The 24,760-nt window shown below is 34.0% G+C and overlaps 1 protein-coding gene across 9 annotated transcripts in view; it reads right to left on the reverse strand.

Moving 5' to 3' along the window:
• Positions 1-24,760, reverse strand: part of Cdh18 (cadherin 18) — a 736,062-nt gene that overhangs the window by 16,105 nt on the left and 695,197 nt on the right. For all 9 annotated transcript variants that reach the window (XM_057789878.1, XM_057789874.1, XM_057789879.1 and 6 more), the window contains 2 exons: positions 8,461-8,582; positions 4,139-4,256 (listed from right to left, as the gene is read on the reverse strand). In XM_057789878.1, coding sequence (XP_057645861.1) covers positions 4,139-4,256; positions 8,461-8,582 — 240 coding nt within the window. The remainder of the gene's footprint in view (positions 1-4,138; positions 4,257-8,460; positions 8,583-24,760) is intronic.

The raw sequence follows: 24,760 nt of genomic DNA on the forward strand, positions 1-24,760 counted from the left end.
GCATTTTTAGGTGTTTACTCAGCTCCTGGGAACTAGTCTTCTAGTATAGTCTGCCATGGGTACCTTAAGATACAGTAAACCAATTGAGGACTCTGTACTCTGATGAGGGGGAAACTATGGCAGGTTTATAAAGGTGACAATAGTAATAGGAACCATAGAAACAAAGAAAGGAAGAATGTGGGCGACAGGTGACAAACAGCAAGGAGCAATTTGGTCTACCTCCACTTGCTTCTTGTAGGAGCCTCTAAGCATTCCTGATTACCCAGTGTAGGCAGTGCAACTCTGAGAACTCTTGGAACTTGTCAGGGTTGGTATTCAACCTTAAAATGACAAGACCTCAACTAGGTGTGACTGTTTTCCCCTGAAGAATTTTGCGAACATGAAAGGTCTAGTTGGAAATTACTTTTAAAAGTCTAGCAGAGATCTAAAGCCCTACGCTGAAGTCCTGAAAAGTCAGAGAAAGACCAACAAGAGCTCAGTGGGCCTATCGTCGTGTTGAGCATGCCATGATTCTAGAACAGTTAAGCACATGCAAATCCTCTCTAAGATGCCCCAGATATACCAGATCTACTCAATTCACCTTCACATTCATGTGAAGCAGTTTCGAAGACTTTTGGAGGAAATATTCTCTATTGGAGTGTGTTAACACAGAAGTATCTTCTATTGTTGCAGTTTGAAATTTTCAATCCCTTCCACAGTGTGGGTTGGTAATTTAATCAAAAGTACATTATTGTTGAGAGTTAGGTCCTACTCAGTAGTTTATAGATATTTTTGTCTTGAGTGGATTTATGGTACACTGCAAAAAGCTCTTTTTTTGTGAATTCTTTCCTCTGTTTCTCTATCATGTGAAACACAGTGTCCCTCTATTCTATACAATAACAACATTTCATGTAGAAAACAGAAAACATTCTCTCAACCTTTCAAATGATCTTTGGGTTTGTGACATTGGAAATTGTGAGAAAAAAATTACTTTTTTCTAAGTTTACATCCTCGAGAGTGTTATTAAAGAAACTTGCAAGAAAAAGAGCTGTGTAGTTTCCCGAGTAAGTGCTCACAAATATGTCACTAGACACATGAGGAATTATGTTCAATTCTCATTAAGAAAACAAATCAAAAGCATGTTAACAAAGAATACAACCAGAGTCTGCTCATGCAATTAGATTAGGTTGATATCTAATATAGCTCTTAAGACAGACATGCTCATGAAAATACATGAAAATTAACAGATACACCAGTATCTTTCACGTCTATCATAAAAATAAACGGCCACAAACCAAAACAGTGAGTGCTTGGCAGATATCTTCTTTGACAGACCTCCTACCTCCCCAGCAGGTCATGTGTCCCATGCCGGTGTTTCCTTTCAGTATATTCCCAGCATTCCCAGCATATGTCACAGATAGTAGTGAAAACTAAGTAAACCCAAATAACCCTTAGTAATTAAATCAAACATTCTTGATGATACATGTTCTTCAATTTCCTGATAGTTAGTAGATTCTTAATTAATGAGGAAATATAATGAGTAAGAAAACACACAAAGAAGAATGACAACATGAGTATTGCATTAAATCATGTTATTCAGAGTGCAGTTGATAACAGAATGCAGATGAAGGAACATACTTTTAACTGATACAAGGAGCCTAGTTACCTCTTATTAATTAATCTAAGCCAAAGCACTAATGTAGTGTCCGTCTAAGATGAATTTCATGTTATACACATTAATTCTTCTTAATAAAGAGGTACTTTACAAGTACATTATGGAATTTTTACAGGATTAATTCAAGTGCCATATAGGTTCTTATAGGATTTAGTTCAATGATGAATTCATTATTGCTGTGGATTTTGTCTACATAATCTTTTAACCTGTTAACATGCCATCATGTATAAATACTCAAAGTTAGCACAGCGCTCCTCAACAAAGATGTTTTACTGAGCAGCACACATTCTGACAGCTTTTCCTGTTATTGAGGGGTGACTAAGGGTGTTGCGCAACAGACTAAGTGTGTGAGGAAAATGCAGTGCGTAGCATCCTTGGAAGATGGCCTTCTCAGGCATACATCTTGGGCAGGAGGTAGCATTTGCTTATTTGTTTGTTTGTTTTGTTTATATAGTATCCTGCCTACAGGCCAGAAGAGGGCGCCAGATCTCATTACAGGTGGTTGTGAGTCACCATGTGGTGGCTGGGAATTGAACTCAAGACTTCTGAAAGAGCAGTCAGTGCTCTTATCAGCTGAGCCATCTCTCCAACCCCAGGAGGTAGTATTTTAAAGGGAAAGCCCTGGTATCACTGATTAAAAGAAGATACACAATTCTGGAATCTTAAGGTTATTACATAATTATTTTAAATCAAAATCATTTCCTTCCCACAAAAACATTTTCTGTGAAAAAATAGAAGCAACTATTCATAAATCTTGATACACTAATTGTCTTAAATTGTTAGTTTCTATATCTTCCTTTTAAGACAAGAAATGGAAGTCTACTTATCATAAGCTAAGATTCTGATTACTACAATATAGCTTTACTGCCTATTCTTAATGACTTCCACCTTTCATAGATGCTGACATCATAAGGATGTTATCTGCTTTGTTGTTCTCATTCTGGTGCATTAGCACCCTAAGGCATTTAAGACACATTTAATTTCCTGTCTAAATCTTTGAACGAATCTCCTTGTCTGATGCTAAATTTTTATCATCTTTAAGTTGATTTAAACCTAATGAAGAGTTGATTCTAAATCTTTTTCTTTTCCACGAACAGCCCTATGTGTCCTGGAACTAGCTCTGTATACCTGCTTGACCTAGAACTTACAGAGAAACCCCTGTCTGTCTCCTTAGTGCTGTGATTAAAGTCAAGTGCCACCACTATCACCCGGCTTGATTCTAACTCTTTATTACAGGACAAGAAACATCCTACGCCAAACACTCACTGTGCTTATTATTGCTGCCATTCAACTAGTGGTGATAGGTAGGAATTGAAAAGAGCATGAAATTTGGATTCTCGTTGTTCTCCTAAAAAATGCTCACCTGTCATAGAAACTGACATGGAGAGTTTCCAATCTGTACTCAATACGTTAGATATTTTTTTATCTACACTGTAAAACTTATCAGACTTATTCTGGTGAACTATTTCATTTGTGTGGAAGTTAAAAGCAAATGTCACTGCTGAACTTTTATAATATTGCTATGCCATTTTGTATAAATATATGTTTTGCTTTAAGTAAACAGAATATGTACTCACTTTACTATGATAATGATCCTACATCTCAATTTTTCCCAGAGCTAACTATGTGTTTTTTCTGTATTCCAAGTATGCAGAGAAGAATACATGCTCCTTATAAGACTGGTATACTGTTGTCTCCCATTAATATTCTATGTCAAGTGGCAAATCTTAGACCACAGCATATTCAAATAAACAACATAAACGTTTGGATGAGATGTTGGTGCTAATTAGAAAATTACATATACTAGTTATCTTAATAGTCCTGCTCCACCAATCAAAAAGGGCCTTACATACAACTATGAGGTCTAAATAATGGTACATTTCCCATAATTACTAATTAAAGTAGGTTACTTTTCTCCATATAAGACAGAAGATTAAAGAAAGGTAATTTTAAAAATGTAGTGATTAAACTATGTTTTTTAAAACATAGTATCCTATATTTGTGCATACTTTTCTTTTTAGAATACATTTACAGTAACAAGAGGAATTAAAATTTGTGCAGCACTTCACGATAGTTTTCCTAATGCAGGATGATTTCAAATATTGCATCTGATCTCGGGACTCTCTTAGGGACATATTTTTCACTTTTCCTAATTTAATATATATTGCCTTCTAGCAGTTGCAGCAGTGCACATAAACACATTTATCAGCAAAAATTTCTCTTAAAATTTGCCCAAGATCAAGCTCTATGTACATTTCTTCAAAGAAATACTTCTGAGAAAAATCAATGAATGGTATTTGTACATATGGCTCAATTTTAAATACAAGCTAGTCTCAGATCATAACACGCTAACATCAGATTGAGTTTGAATGTCAATTTGCCAGCTGTTCCTGGGTATAGAAGAATGAGGCAAAACTAGTAATGCCTGTACCTTGCCGATCAAAATAGAAAACACACAGGTCAACAAAACTTATTTATGTTCACCTTCATTATCCTTGAGTGTGAAGTTTGGGTTCATGGGTAGGCGCTCATCAAGGAAAAAACTAAACCTTGGTCCATTGGCAAAGTCATCTTTATCAGTGGCAGCGATGGTGTGAATAACCTAAAGAAAAGACAGACACTAAAAGTAAGTTAATTTGTTTATCCCTTTGACTTTAATTATACTGTCATTTTAGTTGTAGTAATTAATGAATTTTAAAGATCTATTTTCCTACTCAAGTGTTTAAAATTAAACACATCAAAGAACCAATTAACTTGTTTACCATCCAAGATTTTAGGAAAAGAGTTTTAGTTTAATTTTAAATACCCACCCTGTATTTTACGTAAGGATATACAAACATTTTGAATTAATTTTCTTTCTGAACTACAATACTTTTGCACTTATTTTCTTGGGACTCACAATATCTGGGGCTAAGTGGTCATCAAATTATGGTCGATTTTTATTAATCAGGAAGCATTTTGCATAAATATAACATTCTAGTGTCCAGGTAGAGTCCCCTTCTTAAGGATTCAAAAGAAGCAAGAAATGGCATTGTAGGCCCTAAATTTCATAGGAGATATTGGGTTTCATGAACTGCGATATGTTCATTCTCTAAACAGAGGTGCAAGCAACCACAGAACTCTCAGGATCTTTCTGATTAATTTTGATCTTTCTGGTGGATTAGATACAAGATTTTCAATTCATATCAATGAATATTCAGAAGCAGAATGAGGTAAAATATAGGGAAAAAGAACTCTGGTGGCAAAAGAGAGAATGCAAGTTCTAATTACGTTGCTCAAAACTGCCTTTAAAATTGGTCCCCAAACAAACAAATGGCAATGCAGGGTGTATCCTATTTTAAAAATTGTTGTTCTAAATATGCTGATTATCTCCTTTTACTTTTTAAACAAGAAAGAGAAAACACTAATCTAGTTTTAATTGATGATATTTTTTGCAAAGTGCAAAACTAATAGTTTCTAGGAACACCCAATGTTAATGTTTACAAGGGAAACAACACATATAAAGAATAGTACAGTTGATTTTATTGTTTAATGAATAAAGAAAAATGGCTTGGCTTATTGCATGGGAAGAGGAAGACAGAGTTAGGGAGAAGCCATGGAGCTGCTGAAGATAGATGCTGAAAACTTTACCCGGTAAGCCACTGCCACGTGGTGATGCACAGATTCACATAAATGGGTTAAATTAATATAAGGGTTAGCCAATAAGAAGCTAGAGCAAATAGACAAGCGGTGATTTAATAAAAAGGAAAAAAGAAAGAATAATACAGTGAAAACTCTAAATCTCTCACTTTGTACTGAGAATATTGGTTGATACATTTAACTAAGAGAAACCAGAAAAAAAAATATAGAACTCAAACAATAGGAACAGCATGCCCTTTTGTCATGAGACACGGGCAAAATTTATAGAATTGAAGTGGTAGTTGTCTTCCATGCATTAGCAGGTATCACTGCATACCCCTGCCATCTGTCTTTAACCTTTGAGATCTCTCTGGCAAAGTATTCCTCAGCCCCCATACTGATTTGTAGAGAAAGATGTCTCTGTTGTGATATTTTTAATTTCTTGCTCTCAAGAGTATTTACTTTAGAGATGAAAGTTCTCCCTGAAGTTTTCCTCTTCTATTTTAAATACAACTGCATCACCACATCCATGTTTTTCTCATTTGACTTTTGATTCCAAACAGATGAAGGCACTGACGAGGAATCAAAAGCAATCTAGTGTTTTTCTCAACAGCACAGAAAGCTTCAAATAGAGTTCAAAATGTTGTGTCAACTGAGCAATATATTTGTATTTTCTATGTGCCAGTTCTTAGAATAATCCAAGTGAAAATCACGTTTTATTTTCAAATTTGTTTTTAAGGTTAAATACACTCAGACATCACACCTTATGTATCAGTGCCCAACATACACACAGGCAACGACAGGCACACATACACTCACACACTCACTGACATACACACACACTCATGCAGTCTTTCACACACCAACACATTTATTGTTCTCACATGGACATTACACAAAATATATTTATTTTAAAATGATTTAAAAGTAATAATGAATCCATAATGTTCATTCATTATGAATTCATTAGTTTTAATATTACTTTCCCTGAAATATTTTATAACATTATGATGTATTTAAAATTCAATTATTAATACAGTGTAGAATTAAGACTGGGAAAGAACAATTTATCTGGACACACTGAGATTTTTATCTTAAGTTTACAGTATCATTTTCTTTGCTTCTCATTTCATAGTGAACTTATAAATAAATATAATACTTTCTAAGTCATAGAATCATGAGCTTATATGCAGTAATTCTGAGTTATCTACTCTTATATTTTGTTATCTGTTTTGTTTTGTTTTTTAATCTTTCTAAAGCATTCTTTCTATTTTGCACAAATAATTTCAGATTTGAATTAACAAAGAGTTCATTGGTGACATCTGTTTGTTTGAAACAACCTCCAGTCTTATTCACAGGACAAACTGAATTTTGCATTCTGATGCAAGTATCCTGTGTTCCTGATACTCTTGCAATTTTGATACTCAAGAACAATTTCATTTCCACTTGTATTTACTTAATTTTATAGCCATCATTCTCCTCCTTTGTATGTATTGCTTCTTTTCATTCGTTCTTCTGTGTATTACTTCATTACGCCTTTATTAAAACTATATGAATAATCCATGTTATTCATTTAAAAGATGATTTAAAAGTGTAGCACATGTTTATACAACTGACAGTTCTCCCTAATAAATATTTTCAGAATTGGCATTTGATTTACTGTTATGAAGAATCTCTATTTTTGTAACTGTTGGGTAATATGTAATATCCAACAACAATTCTGATGTTTCCTGATTTCACACAAGTGTTCTCAGTCAAGAAACCAAATTCTGATTAATGCCTAATATATTTGGTTATTTTGTCAGATCTGACAGAGAGAAAACCATGAAGATGCTTCACCTTTTAAAAGTAAAGGAAGAATCAACTTGCTATTCACAAACTGCAAATAAATAAACACTGAGAAAATTTTGACAATATCTGAAAATGAATGTTACTGCTTTAAAAATGTTATTGACCATAATGTATTGATATGAGGATACATTCCTGGTAAAAGCTAAATCTAACATGTTCAAGTTATTACTAATTTTCTACTTAGAAAGACACTTTTATATTTCCTTTAGTTACTTTATTTGATTTTTATATTTAAGCAGCACTAGGAACAGATCTTTGAATCTGGCCCTTGGTGTGATAAGAAAGCCATCCACCATGGAACTGCATTGCTTGATGGCGTAGTGTTTTCTAAATGTAAAACCCCCAGCCCTCACATTAGATATGAAGTCCTAAGGAACACTTAACAGGTTGTTTAATTTAAATCATGATTTTTCTCAATGTCAAATACTATATGAGATCACATAAACTTATTTTATAATGATATCAACTTCTGTAGATTAAATGGATTGAAGTATAATAAACTATAATTTTGTATAAAACTTGTTATATTTTCATATGAAGTTATGTAATCGATAATATCTATGTGATATAACAGAGGCTACATTAAGTAATAAAATGATATTTTTATTTTGTTATATGTTCTTATATAGTCTAGGCTATACTGGACTTCTAGCCATACATTAGTGAGGGTGAGTTACAGGAAGTGAGAAAATACGTGCACTTTTATTTTGGCTGTGGTTTTCATATATTTTGTCAGGCAGCACATAAGATTAATTTACATTCCCCACTTAAATATTTTTTTGGCCTCAACCACTCCTGCTTTCCTTCTTGTGTGTTAATTCTAATGGGTGGCACACTGGATCCAATCTCCTTTCCTCTCTATGTTTTCTTTACTTTCCCCATCTCATAATGCATAGGTTCTCTTAACAGTGTATGCAAACTCAAATGTGTGCATACATACACCCCTTTCATAATATTTCACCATCATGTGTTTAGTCCCAGAAGTATATAATCCAGACTCTCCTCACAGATACTGTCTCCAGGCTTCATCAGGCCAAGAGAGGAGTCTGCTACTCACTGAATACAAAGCTGGATCTAGACCATTCAATGCACTTTAATTGTCATGATGAATAGATTGAACCTAAATGAGCTCATTGTTCTGAATTGCATTGGGATGCATGGAAAATTCATTTTCTATGATGTTCAAAAGTCTATTGGTACTTAAAACCTTATAAAATTATCATCACTGAGCATAAAAATGACACAGAGGGATTTGGGGGATGAAACCTAAGAATAATAGAAATAAAGCTGCTTATTTTTCTTCCATTCAGAGGGTAGGAAGAAAAGAATTAGCTTACCTGACCAGGCTTAGAATTCTCACAGACAACAATATCATATTCCCTGGCAAGTTCGGGTGGGTTGTCATTGACATCGAGAACTCTAATGCCCACGGAGACATGGCTCAGCAAATCAGGATTGTCTGCAAAACACACAGGGATGTATTTAGTATTTCAACACACACTTTAAAGGCTTGGCTTACAGCAAATCTCCTTAACGCTGTGGCTTGCCTCTAGCTCAGTATGCTGTAGTGTGACTTTTGCCAAAAGACAACTGCATGAAGTCTCTCTCTGCTAGCACTCATTAGCTCACAGAGAAGAAAGAAAAATGCAAGCCATGTCTTGACATGAATACCAAAACCACGGCTCTCTTCACATCAAGGAATTGCATATTATTAACAAACCGGAGTGAAAGAAAGCTATCAGAATTCATGGTAAGCTGTTAGAACCTAAGAGATGAACAATTGAATGTGGAAAATCCCAAGAAGAGCACAGAAGCTGCTAAAAAGCAAAGCAAAACAAAACCAAAAACATACAATCTGTAACATTCAAGGTTTGTAAATAAACTTGGAGAAAATAGTAGGTGAGGTTTTTATAACATATATGTTTGCTATCATCTTATGTGAGACTGTATGCAGTTTGTAATAATAATGTTTGATTTCAATAAAAATTTAGCAAGGAATTTACATATACAGAATTTATTTGAAAATATATTCAATATTATAAAATATGTTGTTATATATAAAATTATTTTATATTATAATATAAAACTAAATAGTATTATATTATGTATGATATTAAACATGGTCTCTACATTTTCCAGAAAGTTTATTAACTCTAAGTTTCAGGATAAAAAAATACTTGTTTTTTTTTTCTCTTTTGTTTCAAAGTATAAAACTTAAAAATCATTGCAGGAAAACTAAATTTTCAACTCATTCTAGCTGCCTTGGTTTTGATCTATCTTTATTTGTCATTTTCTTTGTTATTGATGCCATGTCCTTATAAGATTCACAACAATAGGTCCCTGATCCCCAAATTATACAAAGAACGCAAGAAATTGGTCATCAAAAGAACACATATTACAATAAAGAAAAATGGAATACAGACCTAATCAGAGAACTCTCAACAGAGAAATCTAAAATGGCTGAAAGACACTAAAGGAAATGTTCAACATCCTTAGTCATCAAAGAAACCTGCTTGCTCTTTGGGCTGAGGAGGAAGGAAGACTTGATTGGGGGAGGGGGAGGGAATGGGAGGTGGTGGCGGGGAAGAGGCAGAAATCTTTAATAATTAAATAAATTAATAAAAAAAAGAAATGCAAATCAAAACATCTCTAAGATTCGATCTTACACCTGTAAGAATGACCAAGATCAAAAACACTGATGACAACTTAAGCTGGAGAGGTTGTGGGGTAAATGGAACACTTCTGCATTGCTGGTAAGAATGGAAGCTGGTACAGTCCCTTTGGATGTCAGTGTGGCGATTTCTCAGAAAATTAGAAAACAACCTTCCTCAAGACCCAGTAATACCACTTTTGGGTATATATTCAAAGGATGCTCAACTGTGCCACAAGGATATGTGCTTGGCTATATTCATTGAATCATTGTTTGTGATAGCCAGAAACTGTAAACAACCTAAATGCCCCTTGACCAAATAATGGATAAGGAAAATGTGGTACAGTTACAAAATGGAGTATTACACAGCAGAAAAAAATAACATTTGCAGGAAAATGGATGGAGCTAGAAAACATCATTTTGAGTTTTGTAACCCAGACCCAGAAAGAAAATTATCACATGTTTCACTAATAGGTGTTTTTTAAACATAAAGCAAAGAAAACCAACCTACAAACCACAAACTCAGAGAACTTAGACAACAATGCAGACACTAAGAGAGACATACATAGATTCAATCTACATCGGAAGTAGAAAAAGACAAGATCTCCTGAGTAAATTGGGAGCGTGGGGACCTTGGGAGAGGATTGACAGGGGAAGCGAAGAGGTAGGGAGGAGAGCAGAGAATAATGTAGAGCTCAATAAAATCAATAAAAAAGCAATGCTATTCTACAAAAGTAACCACTCAAAATTTATATTAAGCAGTCAATTTACAGTGTTGTTTTGGGTTGTAATTATAGGTATATATGGCCACATGCAGCTCACAAGATAAGAGGGCAAAACATCAACAAGAAAATGGACAATCTGTATAAAACTAAGAATATTTTTGGGAAAATTTCAGAAAGAATATATTTGGCATATTATTATTGATATTTAATAAAACTAATAAATTCACACATGTGTAATTTACTCTAAAAAATTTGTCCATGAAAAATGTGTCCTAGGTGTGTTGATGCACATCTTTAATTCCAGAACTTGGAAAATAGAGGCAGGTGAATCTCTGTATGTTTGAGGCCAGCCTGGTCTACAGTGTGAGTTCTAGAGCAGCCAGGGCTACACAGTAAAATCCTATCTCGATAAACCAAAATAAATAAATAACAAAATAAAGTGTCCCAAATTATTTTCTATCATTTAAAAAACTCTGAACTAATACAACACAATCTTCCTACAGATATTACACATCAGTAGAATAAATAAAATAATAGTGAACCACTCCCCTACCTTACTGAAATGAAATCTGCTGTGGTGAATATAAATATATACCCATGCATACATATATGCACACATACACACATACTACATACACAAACACATGCCAACATAAATATAAATATATATGCATACATACATACACACACATACATAAATGAGACCTGTGTAGAGAACTACATAGGGAGAGAAGGGAGAGGAAGTAGAGAGGGAAGGGAGCGTACCTTAGTAGGTTTTTATTGGTGTTCTATAACCACATGATCAGAAACACCTTGTGGAAGAGGGATTTAATTGGCTTAGACTTCTGCATCACAGTCCTACATCAAAGGGAGTCAGGGCAAGATATGAAAGCAGGGACTAAAACAGAGCCCATGGAGGGATGCTCCTCCTCATCGTATCCCCATGTGTTCTCAGTTTGCTTTACATTCAACCCAGGAACACCTGCACATAGATAGACCTGCCACACATGACTGATGCCTTCCAAATCAATCAGGGAAAAAATATTCTACCAATTTGCCTCCACATCAGTCTGGTGGAAGCATTTTTGCTGGGTAGGGCATTTCTTCCAAGATAACTGTAACTTGTGTCAAGGAGGTAAAAAGTAACCAGAACAAAGATGAATATTCTTAAATAAGTAGAAGCTATCATTATAGCAAATTAATTACAGAACACATGGAACCACTGAACATAGAAACAGAAAACAAGAAATAAAGCACAGCACCCACTCATTCTAATGAAAAATCAGAAAAATATTGAACATAAAATGTTTTTAATTATGAAAACTAACAAGTCTTATTAACCAAAGATAAAAGAACTTAAGAATAAGTCTAATAAATTATGCATGAGATCTAAATCCAGAAGGTTTTATTGGATTGTATTAAAGAAGAGCTAACACAATTAAGATCTGTATTATGTCTGTGGTTAAGGAGACAAAATAACATAAGCAAGACTGCATTCTGCAGATCGATGTGCGGCTTCACTATAATTAAATACTAACCCCTGGAAACTTCTCATAAAAACTGAAATTTGATTCTAAGTTTTACAAACACAAAGGTTATTTGAACTTTCAGGGGAAATACACAGGAAAGAGACTGGATCCATGCTCCATTGAAGGTTCTTTACCATATTAAAAGTACTGTGACAGCATCAGGGAGACAGCCAAAGAGAAACAGAAACAGAATTTGGGATGGCAGAGGACCCTGATAGTGCTCTGTAATAATCCAGGAAATGAAGATCAGTTGAGGGCAATCATTATATCAAGGCAAGATTTTCACTCTACTCGGTGTCCACATAGCAAGGAGAAATAAAGTGTTAATGCTGATAAGTATTACAGTAATAAATTATTATTTTATTCTGAAAAAGTTTACACTGAACCTTAAAATGTATATTGAGGGACATAAATGTATATCCCAAACTACACATAAATTTTGAAAAGATATTAACATGAATATAGGACTAAGAGGAAAATTTATAAAAGCCAGAATATCAGAGACATAAATGGAAATGTGTCAAGCTTGAAGTCTGGGATTTTAGCCCCCTCTGAGTTGTTCCCATATATGATAAAAGAGCAGTTTCTCAGAATTCCACTATCGAAGAGATATTGGCACCACAGGAAACTGACGATAGATTTTTTTCTAGAATAAATAATAAAAAATATTACATGGAAAGGGGCAAAATACAAGCACCATGTAAAGTTAGACTGACAAATTAAAGTATGAAAAATCCAATATCATTAAAGAAATGAAAGTTAGTCAATTGAGTTGCCATTCTATGCCAAATAGATTGACATAACATTATACTGTTGATAACATTAACACAAGAATAATATTGGCCAACATATAATATTTGGTTCTGTATTTTTGTGACAAATATCCAGCCACTTCTATGCATTTCTGGGTAGTCAATTTATAGCATAGCCTGAATCATTTTCTCAATAATGTCAAAAGAGCAACTCTAATAAAGTTATGTAATATAGGAAAGCCAAATAATATAAAATTAAGTAACAGTGTTAAAGGCCGTTTCCTCTAGGATAACGTTCTTAGCAGCAACACTAATTATTACTTTAAAAAGATTAAAGACATTATTTGTATGTAGGTATACATGTTTGTGGGTATGCATGTTTGCACATGTGTGCTGCTTGCGTGCAACAGCATATGTGAGGAGGTCAGACTAAAATTTACAGGCATCAGTTCTGTTCTTCCGCCTTATCGAACTGGAGATCAAACTCTAGTTATCAGTCCTGGAAGCAGGCACCTGTACTGGCTTAGCCATCTGATTGGCTCTGCCAACACTAATTCTTAGAAGAAGACATTTATTTAAAATCTGCCTATTATTATCCCATGAATGGCTTTTTTTCAGTTATTAAATGCGTCAAAAGTAATACAAATAATAGTTTCCTATAATTCACCATGTAATTACCAAAAACTATTATTTTATCATCTATGTATAGTAAAAGATAATGTGATACCTGTAGATTTTTCTAAGTATGTTATACAGATAAAATAAATACATATTTGCTCATGCTATTTAAATACTGACTTAAGTGTGTGTGTGTGTGTGTGTGTGTGTTTCAGGAGGTAAAGTGGAGTCAAAATGCTGTCCTGTAGTCAGGCTACACTTATATTTTCAATGGAAGCTAGTTTGGTGATCTTCAGTGTTTCTTCCTCTGCCTTCCAAGACTATTACAGCCATGTGCTCTGCTCAGTTCATATAATAAACCCTTATAGTCAGCGTAGTTCAATGTTATGGTCTTTGTTTGAAATACATTTGACATGTGAATCTTTGCTAATTCTTTTAATTAGTATGTTAAGTTTTTTGTTTTGAATTAATATAATAATAATTGGAATGATCTAGTTTACACAAAGCACCTTGGCAAAGCCAGTATTTTTAGCATTTGTTAGTATCCCTATTTCCGGTCTTGAATTGACAAGTATTTGCATTTATTTACTATCCTAGAATTGCCTATACTTTTCATGTTTCTATATCTCACATTTTGTGCAAAGAAAACTATCCCAGAAGCCATTAAGCATATCATGGTACCATGGCCTTCATATGTCCTGGGTAGATGGGTAGATTAATCTTCTCCTATGCTTGACAGTCAGGGTTGAAAGCAGCACCAATGGAAACAGAAAACTAGCTTTTGTAAAAGGATTCTTCAGAGATGACATCTCTGGTAAGAACTTACAGAAAAGAGAGAACAAGTCTTGAATACAAAACGCTCTGTGCTTCCATACCTGCCTGTCCAGTTTGTATTTTGTTTGGCAATTGGCATGCACTTGAATCCAGTCCATGTAAACTCAACTACTCAAGACTGAGACCTGACACTGTCCACATGAGATGCTGCTTTTACGTTCCCAATGCTGAATAACTAGGCCACGTTATGATCACTAAAATATAATCATTTAGGATCAGACAAGCAAGTTTTTATTAACTCCTACTGCCATCCTGTATTGCTGGGAAAATAAGCTGTGAGCCTAAGCTAAGCACACTGAGGAAGCGTACAAGCACAGTATTTACCCGACAACACTGTGTGAGACACTGAGTAAGAATAATTTAGAAGAGAACCATGAATAATAGAAAAAGTTTAATTTACTTCCAAACTCAAATTATTTAGAGTTCCATATTATTTTAACTAAACATAATTTTAATTAACAATGTATTTGAGAACTGGACACTTTTGATTCCTTTTTTCATTGGTTCCTAAGCTAGTACCACATTTTGACTGTCAAATGTGTTAGCTGCAAGTTCGTTTGTAGATGCTGTAACATATTTGTGAGACTAATTTTGAGATTTTTTTAAAAACCACTAATACAATATTTGTTCTTTTTATATCTTATTACTAGAAATAAGACTTTGGATATTTCTTATAATTTTTTTTATTTATTTATTTTTATTCTTTTTTAATTAAAATTTCCAACTGCTCCCCGTTTCCCATTCCCCTCCCCCTCCTCCCACACATTGCCCCCTCCCCCAACTCCCCTCCCCCATCCCCACTCCTCTTCTCCTCCCCCCCAGTCCATTCCCCCTCCCTCTCGATACTGAAGAGCAGTCCAAATTCCCTGCCCTACAGGAAGACCAAGGTCCTCCCACTTCCATCCAGGCCCAGGAAGGTGAGCATCCAAACAGGCTAAGCTCCCACAAAGCCAGTTCATGTATTAGGATCGAAACCTAGTGCCATTGTCCTTGGCTTCTCATCAGCCTTCATTGTCCGCCATGTTCAGAGAGTCCAGTTTCAACCCATGCTTATTCAGTCCCAGTCCAGCTGGCCTTGGAGAGCTCCCAATAGATCAGTTCCACTGTCACAGTGAGTGGGTGCACGCCTCGTGGTCCTGATTTCCTTGCTCATGTTCTCCCTCCTTCTGCTCCTCATTTGGACCTTAAGAGCTCAGACCGTTGTTGCCGGTAGTGGTGGCGCACGCCGGTAGGATTTGCTGAAGGAGGCAGAGGCAGGAGGATCACGAGTTCTTATAATATTTTAAACAAGGTGCATTGTCATCAGTGACAATTAAATACTACTTCAAGCACCTGCAAACTGGGAAACATGCAAATTTGCTATGTTTAGGCCTTAATTAGTGTAATATTTAGCTCTCTGTTTCTTGTAAGAGGCAATTAGAACATCATACAAATATTGTAACAGTGACCATGGGAGAAAGTTGAATGCAAAGATTAATCATATCAAAACAAAAATTATAAAAGAACAAAAGGTATGTGATGTCAGTTCTCTAGTTGTTCCTTTAATATGTACTTAAATATGCAAAAGATTCCTTCCTTACAGACCATCAGTGTGGCAAGAACTATCATAAGGCAGGTGGGTCTCTGTGAACTCCAGGCTAGTATGGTTTACAAAGTGAGTTCCAGAACAGCTAGGACTGTTTCACAAGAAATCCTGCCTTGAAAAAAAATATAGTTTACAGCCTTTCTTGTCTTTCCAATCATTTGAATCTTAGTGCTGAAGAACTGTTTTTTTTTATTATTTATTTATTTTTATTCTTTTTTAATTAAAATTTCCACCTGCTTCCCGTTTCCCATTTCCCTCCCCCTCCTCCCAAATATTGCACCCTCCCCCCATTCCCCTCCCCCTATCCCCACTCCTCTTCTATTCATTGAGTTAGTGCTTAGCTTTGCATGCTACCTCCTTGCCTGCAGATTCCTCTCTGGGAAAACTTTTACAAGTGTTTTACCTTCAATTCTGTAAAATTCACATACTTTTTCTTATAGGATTCTGGCAGAGAAGAAACCTTCTTTTTCCTATTTATATGTCCCTGTGATTTGTTCTCACCTATAAGAGTAACTATAGCAGTTATTTTTGTTCATTTAAAAAATGCTTTTCAACATTCCCTTTAATTTCCCATTTAAAAAAATCATTTGGCAAGCAAAAAATTTTAATCTTTATTTTTCCTGTCACAAGGTTTTGTGAATCAATAGTCAATTCTCTCCTCCCATCTTGGCTTCTGAAATTTTTACACAAGTGTCAGCCCTTTGTTCAAAGTACTTTTATTTGCTGACCAAACTGTATGTATCGTAAAAAGTTTTATTAATAAAACTACCTCATTATTTATGAACGGCCCATAATATAAACATTTCCTCACTTTTTCTCTCTCACTTCTACTTTATCTGACCTTGTTTTAATATAATGAAATCAAATATTACTTTAAATAATGCATTACTGATAATTAATATGATTTTTTGATATCTGAAAATTTATCAAGCTTAGCTTTATAACAGTGAATCATTGAATGAAATTTATATAACTGAAAATTAACTAACTAAATATGTCAAAAATAATTGATTTCACACAATGAAAAATAATATTTTACACATTAAATATGTGTGGGTATGTGGTTTAAAATTACAAAAAGAGGGAACTTAGAATTAAATCATCAAAATACATCTCATGCATCCATCTTTTTTTTTTCAGTGAGCATAATTTAAGCTTTTTTATTTCATAGTCGTTGTTCCAAGTCCCAGAATGAAATGAATTACTTAAGGAAAAACCATTCTCTTCAGGACGTGGTTTTGTCCACTGTACACACAAATACCACTGTTCCCAACAGGTCTGCGGCAATAACACAAGTTTGAGCCTTCAAATTTAAGTGGTGCCTTTGATCTTAAAGAAACGAAAACTGTCTTTGTTCTGTGGAGCATAACTCCAGCGTCAAAATAATCTACTCTTATTTGAAATTAAGACATATAACTGCTCACATTGATTATGAAATAAATTAGAAACTGTCCTTTCTTTAGCTATGCAAAAAGGACGTGACAGGTCAGTTCAGTTAGACTACGAAGACCTAGCAGAAATTTGTCCTCTGATGTTTCTAATATTTCTGAATCCCAATATTTATTTCCCGTCTTAGTATCCTTACTTATAATGACCGTGAAGACTATTTGAGCTTTCATCTTTATAGACTATAAAAATTCATTACATGATCAACTCTTATGCTCTCCTTTGAACTTGCATTTACATCTATGCTTCTGTGAGGCCTAGAACATTATCAACAGAATGGGGAAAAATTTATTTCTGAAGAAAAAGTCCAATACATCATTAACAGGAGAAATATGACCTTTTTGTTATTTTCATTTTTCAGAGGAAGTAATATAAATATAATAAAATTTTCATTCAGCATCATCAATTACAGATGGTCATTTGGTTATTTTTAGGAGAAATGGAAATTAGAGGAAATATCTTAGGAAATAATCACATACGTTTTAAAATATTCAAAAAATATATATTCATAGTATTTGTAAGCTTGATTATTCGCCAAGACCCAATTTCTCTGTGAACTGACAAAATTTATATTTTAGGATAGTGGTTGCCAACTAATATAGGAACAAAACCCAAATTAGTTTCTTCTATGTGTGAATTTTATATATTATATATCAAAAAATTGTGAGTTAACTACTTTAAAATTTGTTCTTTTCATGTACGTATATTCATGCAGATGCCCCAATAAATATAATATTATAAGAATATTAATTTAAGAAAAATAGCATACAAGGAATTGAAAAGGCAGTCTACCCTGGAAAATATGTGCACCTCAATTTACTGTCAAAATAATTTGTAATAGAAGCAACAAGTATAGTAGTTACCTGAGTCTGGAAATGTAAGTGGAGAAAGAATTTCCACTCAGAAAACTCAAAATATCTTCTTCCTGATTAAGTGGTTGTTGTTATAATTAATGTTATTTGAGTTAATTAGCGCTTAGAATCATGATAAATTTTTGAGGGGATAGATATTTAGTTTCCATGAAAAGATCATGATATTATATACAAAGTTTATGTCCATAACCCTAAGCTTATGGGTGAACTCAGTTATTTTCTGAAATGAGTCAAAAATTCTAGAGAACACTGAAATCCAGCTTAAAACAAACACACATGCACACACATACATACACACCAAATTATATATATATATATACATACATACATATATGACATGTATAAATACATACACTCACACAGAAATATATTGCACATATATACTCACACTACATATAAACCCATATGTGTATATAGATATTTGCATATGCATATATGTGTGTATACATGTAGATAGATAAATGGAGAGATAGATGTGTCTGAGTGTGTATGTGTGTGTAAATTACTGTTATAAGGATGCATAAACAACCAAAGAAAGCAAGTAATGAACAGAAATCAGAAAGGAATGTCTTATTGTAAAATAAAAATAGTTTATCTGAACATAAACATGTGTTACTTTATAAATACAATTACAGTCAGAGAAATAGCTCAGTTGTCAATGTATCCTGCTGCCAGGCATAAGTATCCTATCTCGAATGCAAACTTGTGCAACCACTTTGGAAATCAGTGTGGTGATTTCTCAGGAAATTTGGGATCAATCTACCCCAAGATCCAGTAATACCACTCTTGGGAATATACCCAAGAGATGCCCTATCATATGACAAAAGTATCTGTTCAACTATGTTCATAGCAGCATTGTTTGTAATAGCCAGAACCTGGAAACAACCTAGATGTCCTTCAATGGAGAAATGGATGAAGAAAGTGTGGAATATATACATATTAGAGTACTACTCAGCGGTAAAAAACAATGACTTCTCGAATTTTGCATGCAAATGGATGGAAATAGAAAACACTATCCTGAGTGAGGTATCCCAGACCCAAAAAGAGGAACATGGGATGTACTCACTCATAATTGGTTTCTAGCCATAAATAAAGGACATTGAGCCTATAATACGTGATCCTAGAAAAGCTAAATAAGAAAGTGAAGCCAAAAAAAAAAAAAAAACCGTATAGTCATTCGCCTGGATAGGGGAAGTAGACAAGATTGCCGGACAAACACTGGGAACTTACAGGTGAGGTGGCATGGGGCTAAGGGAAAATGGGGTGAGAAATGTGAGAAGGGGAGGATGGGAGGAGCTCGGGGGATTGGGATGGTTGGGGTATAGGAAGGGTGGATACGGGAGCAGCGAAGTATATATCCTAACTAAGGGAGCCATTTTAGGGTTGGCAAGAGACTTGACTCTAGAGGGGCTTGCAGGTGTCCAGGGAGATGTCCCCAGCTGGTACCTTGGGCAACTGAGGAGAGGGAACCTGAAATGACCCTATCCTATACTGATGAATATCTTGCATAACACCTGAGAACCTTCATCTGGCGATGGATCGAGACAGAGACAGAGACTCAATTTGGAGCAAGGGTCTGAGCTCTTAAGGTCCAAATGAGGAGCAGAAGGAGGGAGAACATGAGCAAGGAAGTCAGGACCACGAGGAGTGCACCCACCCACTGTGACAGTGGAACTGATCTATTGGGAGCCCACCAAGGCCAGCTGGTCTGGGACTGAATAAGCATGAGTTGAAACTGGACTCTCTGAGCATGGCGGACAATGAAGGCTGATGAGAAGCCAAGGACAATGGCACTAGGTTTCGATCCTAAGACATGAACTGGCTTTGTGGGAGCTTAGCCTGTTTGGATGCTCAGCTTCCTGAACCTAGATAGAAGTGGGAGGACCTTCGTCTTCCCGCAGGGCAGGAAATTTGGACTGCTCTTCAGTATCGAGAGGGAGGGGGAATGGAGTGGGGGGAGGAGAAGAGGAGTGGGAATAAGGGGAGGGGTGTGGAGGGAGGGGACAATATTTGGGAGGAGGGGGAGGGAAATGGGAAACTGGGAGCAGGTGGAAATTTTAATTAAAAAAGAATAAAAATAAATAAATAAATAAATAAATAAATAAATAAATAAAAAAAAACCTTAATGGTAGAAGGAGAAAAATGTTCCCGCAAAGGATTTTCTGACCTCCACACAGAGTCTGCCAAGTACTTCCACTGCCAATTAATCAATCACTTATGAGTAATATAAAAATTGTTAAATATAATAAAAGAGCCTTGATATGAAATACAAATATAAGAAAGATGTGTCTGAATGGCACAATTGACAATGTTGTTGAGTTATAAAGGCGACTCTAGCATACTTTTGTGTGAACTATATTAGAGAGAAGATGGCACATAGATAAAGGATAACATAAATTTTGAAAAATAGGTAATTTGTTCACAAAAGATTTTGTGCATACAACTATGAGAACATAGAAATACCTTCTAAAATATTTTATATTCACAATATCATATCAAAATTAGACTGGAATTCTAAGTCTAATCAGACATAAAAAACTAAGTGAAGTATCATTTCCCAATGATAAAAAAATAAAAATTTTCAGTGTTGTAAATATTACAGTAAATTTAAAACTAAGTTTATTTCTCTTAAATGTAGACACACATACATTTATTTTGTTATAAAAATAGTCAGTCATTGATTCATGTGCAGAATACTAAAAGTTGGGCCCAAGTATTATGTCAACTTTGAAAAAAAAAGTATCAATCGCTAATGTATCAAATATTAATTAACAGGAAAATAGTTCAGTATTTTTTTGATGTCCAAAATCAAATCATTTTACATTGATAACAAATAAGAATTAAATGCATGCCATCATAAACATGGATAAATATATACATACTATGCAGTTTTACAGCAATAGAGAGTTTATAAACAATACCCAGAATTTCTTACAAACTTCCTTTCTGTTTATTTCTGGAAGTGGCAGAGATTGAAACAAAATAAATGATAGCTGGGCAGGAAGGCATGAGGATCAATGCTAAATGGAAATGCCAGAGAATTTCAATGAAGTTTATTTTGTATGTAGGGTAGAAGTCAGTTGTGATTTCAAATGGCTGTGCATTTTTATCTCACTGAAACAGAAACATCTGTCCATTTCATTATATGTCAAAATTATCTGATCAAAGAGAAAGCACAGGAAAAACAAATCAAATCCACATGCATTCTGACTAAGACCCTACTAGTCACCCTATAAATTAGTTCAAGGATTGACTTTTAGGGAAATAAATGGCAAAGAGTGAGATCAATTAATTCACTTTTCATGTGTCATGCTTCAATTATAACATTATTTTCTATATGTCCATATATAAGCTTGTCTTTTTTTATAAATAATGATCTAGAAAAGTTTAGTTTCAATTTTTCATATATTTTTTGCAAAGCACAATGATATTCTTACGATATATTTAGTAATCATTTGTATTACTTTAACATGATTTTCAAACAAGTTACGACAATAATAGGCACTTGCATTTATTATTTCATTACATGCAAGGTATCATGTTAAGTTGAAATTCTTTGGTGATCCTCACTACAATACCCTCATAGAGACAAGGAAATACGGTATATTTTTGTTAAAAAAAAATCTCTCCAATTCCCAAAAGCTTGCAATGACTAGAAGTTAAACTTACATGGAAGCAGTATTATTCAAGATTCTGTAACCTTAAATATTATGCATAACTTCCTGCTAAGGTAATTTAAAGACTTCATTCACAAGAAAATGATAGCTAATATATAAAGTATGCAGACTTGTTACAATGAAGATTGAAAATTATATATGGTTAAATAAAAGAAGCCCATACAATTATCACTTCACAATTCCTAAACTCCTTGATGACGCCTACAGATAACGGAAAACAGTTTTATAATCCTTAATTTTTCTAAAATTTTAGGTTACATAGGATTGTTTTCAAACCAATTTGGAACTAAATAGAACAGGTCTTTTAAAGTACATTTTTTTATGAACTATGTTAAGAGATTTAATTAACATTAGCATAAACTGATATTTAGCTAAATTTCATATAAATACACATTTACTGAAACTTAAGTGAATAATAATATTTGATAAAACAATCTAGAATGTTTCCAACAATATGTCACTGGCTCTGTAATGCAGACTCAGAATATATGACAAGAAATGCTTTCTACAATATGCATACATGTTCAAAGCACAGTCAAGTATATTCAAAGCGTAGGATATCGCTACTGCCTCTAATACTAAGACTATACAATACTGAAAACAACACAAACACCATTGTTGGTTGCATATGTAAACTAATGTGAAGTTATCAAAACTTCAAAGGAATTGAGTAAATACATAGCTTTTTATTTAAATCTACGAACTTGTTCTAAATTCTTATAGACATCACCATAAAACCTCAAGATCATCAATATATTAATTAAACATAAAAATAAAATTTAATATATATTATAATTAACCAATAAATAAGGATGAATATATGGACGTTAATACTTAGTAGTCAATAAGTTAAGCTCCATATCATTGATTGCAATAGTTCCTGCAATTATGGACATACATTTATTATTAAATAAGATATAATGGCAGCAAATATGAATTATCCTACAAAATATCTCAGAGTAGCAGGATTTCCCAGTACTACAGGAAGTGATCTGTCTTTCTAGGTTTTTAAGGAGGATGATTGTACTCCAGCCTATAATGACACCATCAAGTTATCGTGCACACATGTAACATAGAAATTGGTAAAGAGCATTTACTATAATGCAATAAGCACCAAAGCAATGAACAACATAGATACAAACTAGAGAATTCATTAAAAATTGGGACATAGATTAGATCAAATAAAATTTGAAATCTATTTCCATAAAAAAATTTATAAATCAATGGATGTCTTCTAAATCAAGAGTTAGCTAAATAATACATTCTGTTTTTTTCTTTTTTAATAACTGAAAACATTCTAAGGATTTTTGTTAAATATCTCTAAAATGTTAAGAACATTCTCACCCCAATACTTTGGTTACTAGAAAATGCTTTTCTCCCTGTTAAACTTAATCTTCATAGTCCTCTTCACAGGATATAGAATTATTTAAAACATACTGATTGGTGTGTGAGAGAGAGAGCATTATAGAAAGGGTTAACTTAAAAGTAAGACAGAAAAACATTGCCTTGAATTTCAGGTTCTACACTCCCATGGCCTGTAATTCTCTGCTGAATAAATCATCATAGTCAAAACTTCATGGACTACCTTTAATCTGAACCATTCACTAAAACTGTTCCTATTTTAGTCATCTAACATCAGGTATGAATAATACTCTTTAACAAGATTTAAACTCAGTATTTGGAGTACAGATTTTTCCTGCTACTCCTCGGGCTAGACACTGATATTTTTATACATAGAATTCCAGATGAGCAATTTATTTCTCTTGACTATCAGTGAAAGCAATACCACTTTCATTGCTGTTACTCCCTTTGTGTGCCAAGGGAAGAAACCGTGCCAATTAGAATGGAGATGTGTGCTAAGTAAAACTGATAATATAACACATTTGTGGAAGACAGATGACATATATCAAAATATCATAGTGACTGTAACAAAATGATGTGCAGAAGCTTTGGGAACTTGAAACCACTTGTTCTCCACTAATAGATTTTTGAATTATTAGATGCACCTGCATAAAAAATAATTTCAGGTTAAAGTCAACTGGGACTATATTCATTTCACCTAAATTTAATTTGTACCACTTGAAATTACCAGTTGAATTAAATTTAAAAAATGTGGCTTTGTTCTTTAAATATAGTTGCATGAGAAAAAAAAGAGTGAATTAATAGAGACGATACAAAAAATGACTTTTCAAATGAGTTAGGCATGCAATAAGATAAAAAAATGTTAGTGAACTGAAATTATGTATCCTCATCACTGCAAGTCATGTCCCATTGTTTTCTTTACCGTCATTTAATTCAGGAACCACTAAACCTCTCTGATTCCATAAATCACTAGAATCATATTTGTAATAACCATTTACTCATGCAGGCAAAAGAATCACAGGTAAGGCACAAAAACAACTGGATATGTTTGTTCAGTACCATAGTTTCTGAATTTTTAAATTCAGGATGGAAACCAAAGAACAGTATTGTTATGGTTTGAAATACTACAATTTGAGAAGCATTAGTTTAGATTTAAATATTCTGAGTCACAAAAATTCTGTACAGTATGAGATCAACTTGATTTGGTAGAAGCAATAAAAAACAGATTCTCAATTTGGTAAATTGATGAGGTAAAATAAATTCTAATATTTAACACATGCAGGAAGGAAGAGCAAACTATGAAGGCAAAGTGGGATCATTGTAAGTCGGCAGACTCATGTACAGACACAAATGAAGTTGGTGGTACAACAATGTCTAACATTTACAAGGCATAGGGAAGGAGGAATCGAGAAGTCACAAAGAAAGGCAAGAAAGAGGGAGAGGTGGATGGAAGTATAGGTGTGAATAGTCTTGTGAGCAACACAATTGGTAGAGGAAGAAATGAGAAATAAACAATATTCATATATTTAATAAAATTTTACTAAACAATTACCTGTGCCAATTATTTTACTATTTTTTTTTAAAAAA

This window comes from Chionomys nivalis, chromosome 15 (assembly GCF_950005125.1).
Source record: "Chionomys nivalis chromosome 15, mChiNiv1.1, whole genome shotgun sequence".
NCBI classification, from domain to species: Eukaryota; Metazoa; Chordata; class Mammalia; order Rodentia; family Cricetidae; genus Chionomys; species Chionomys nivalis.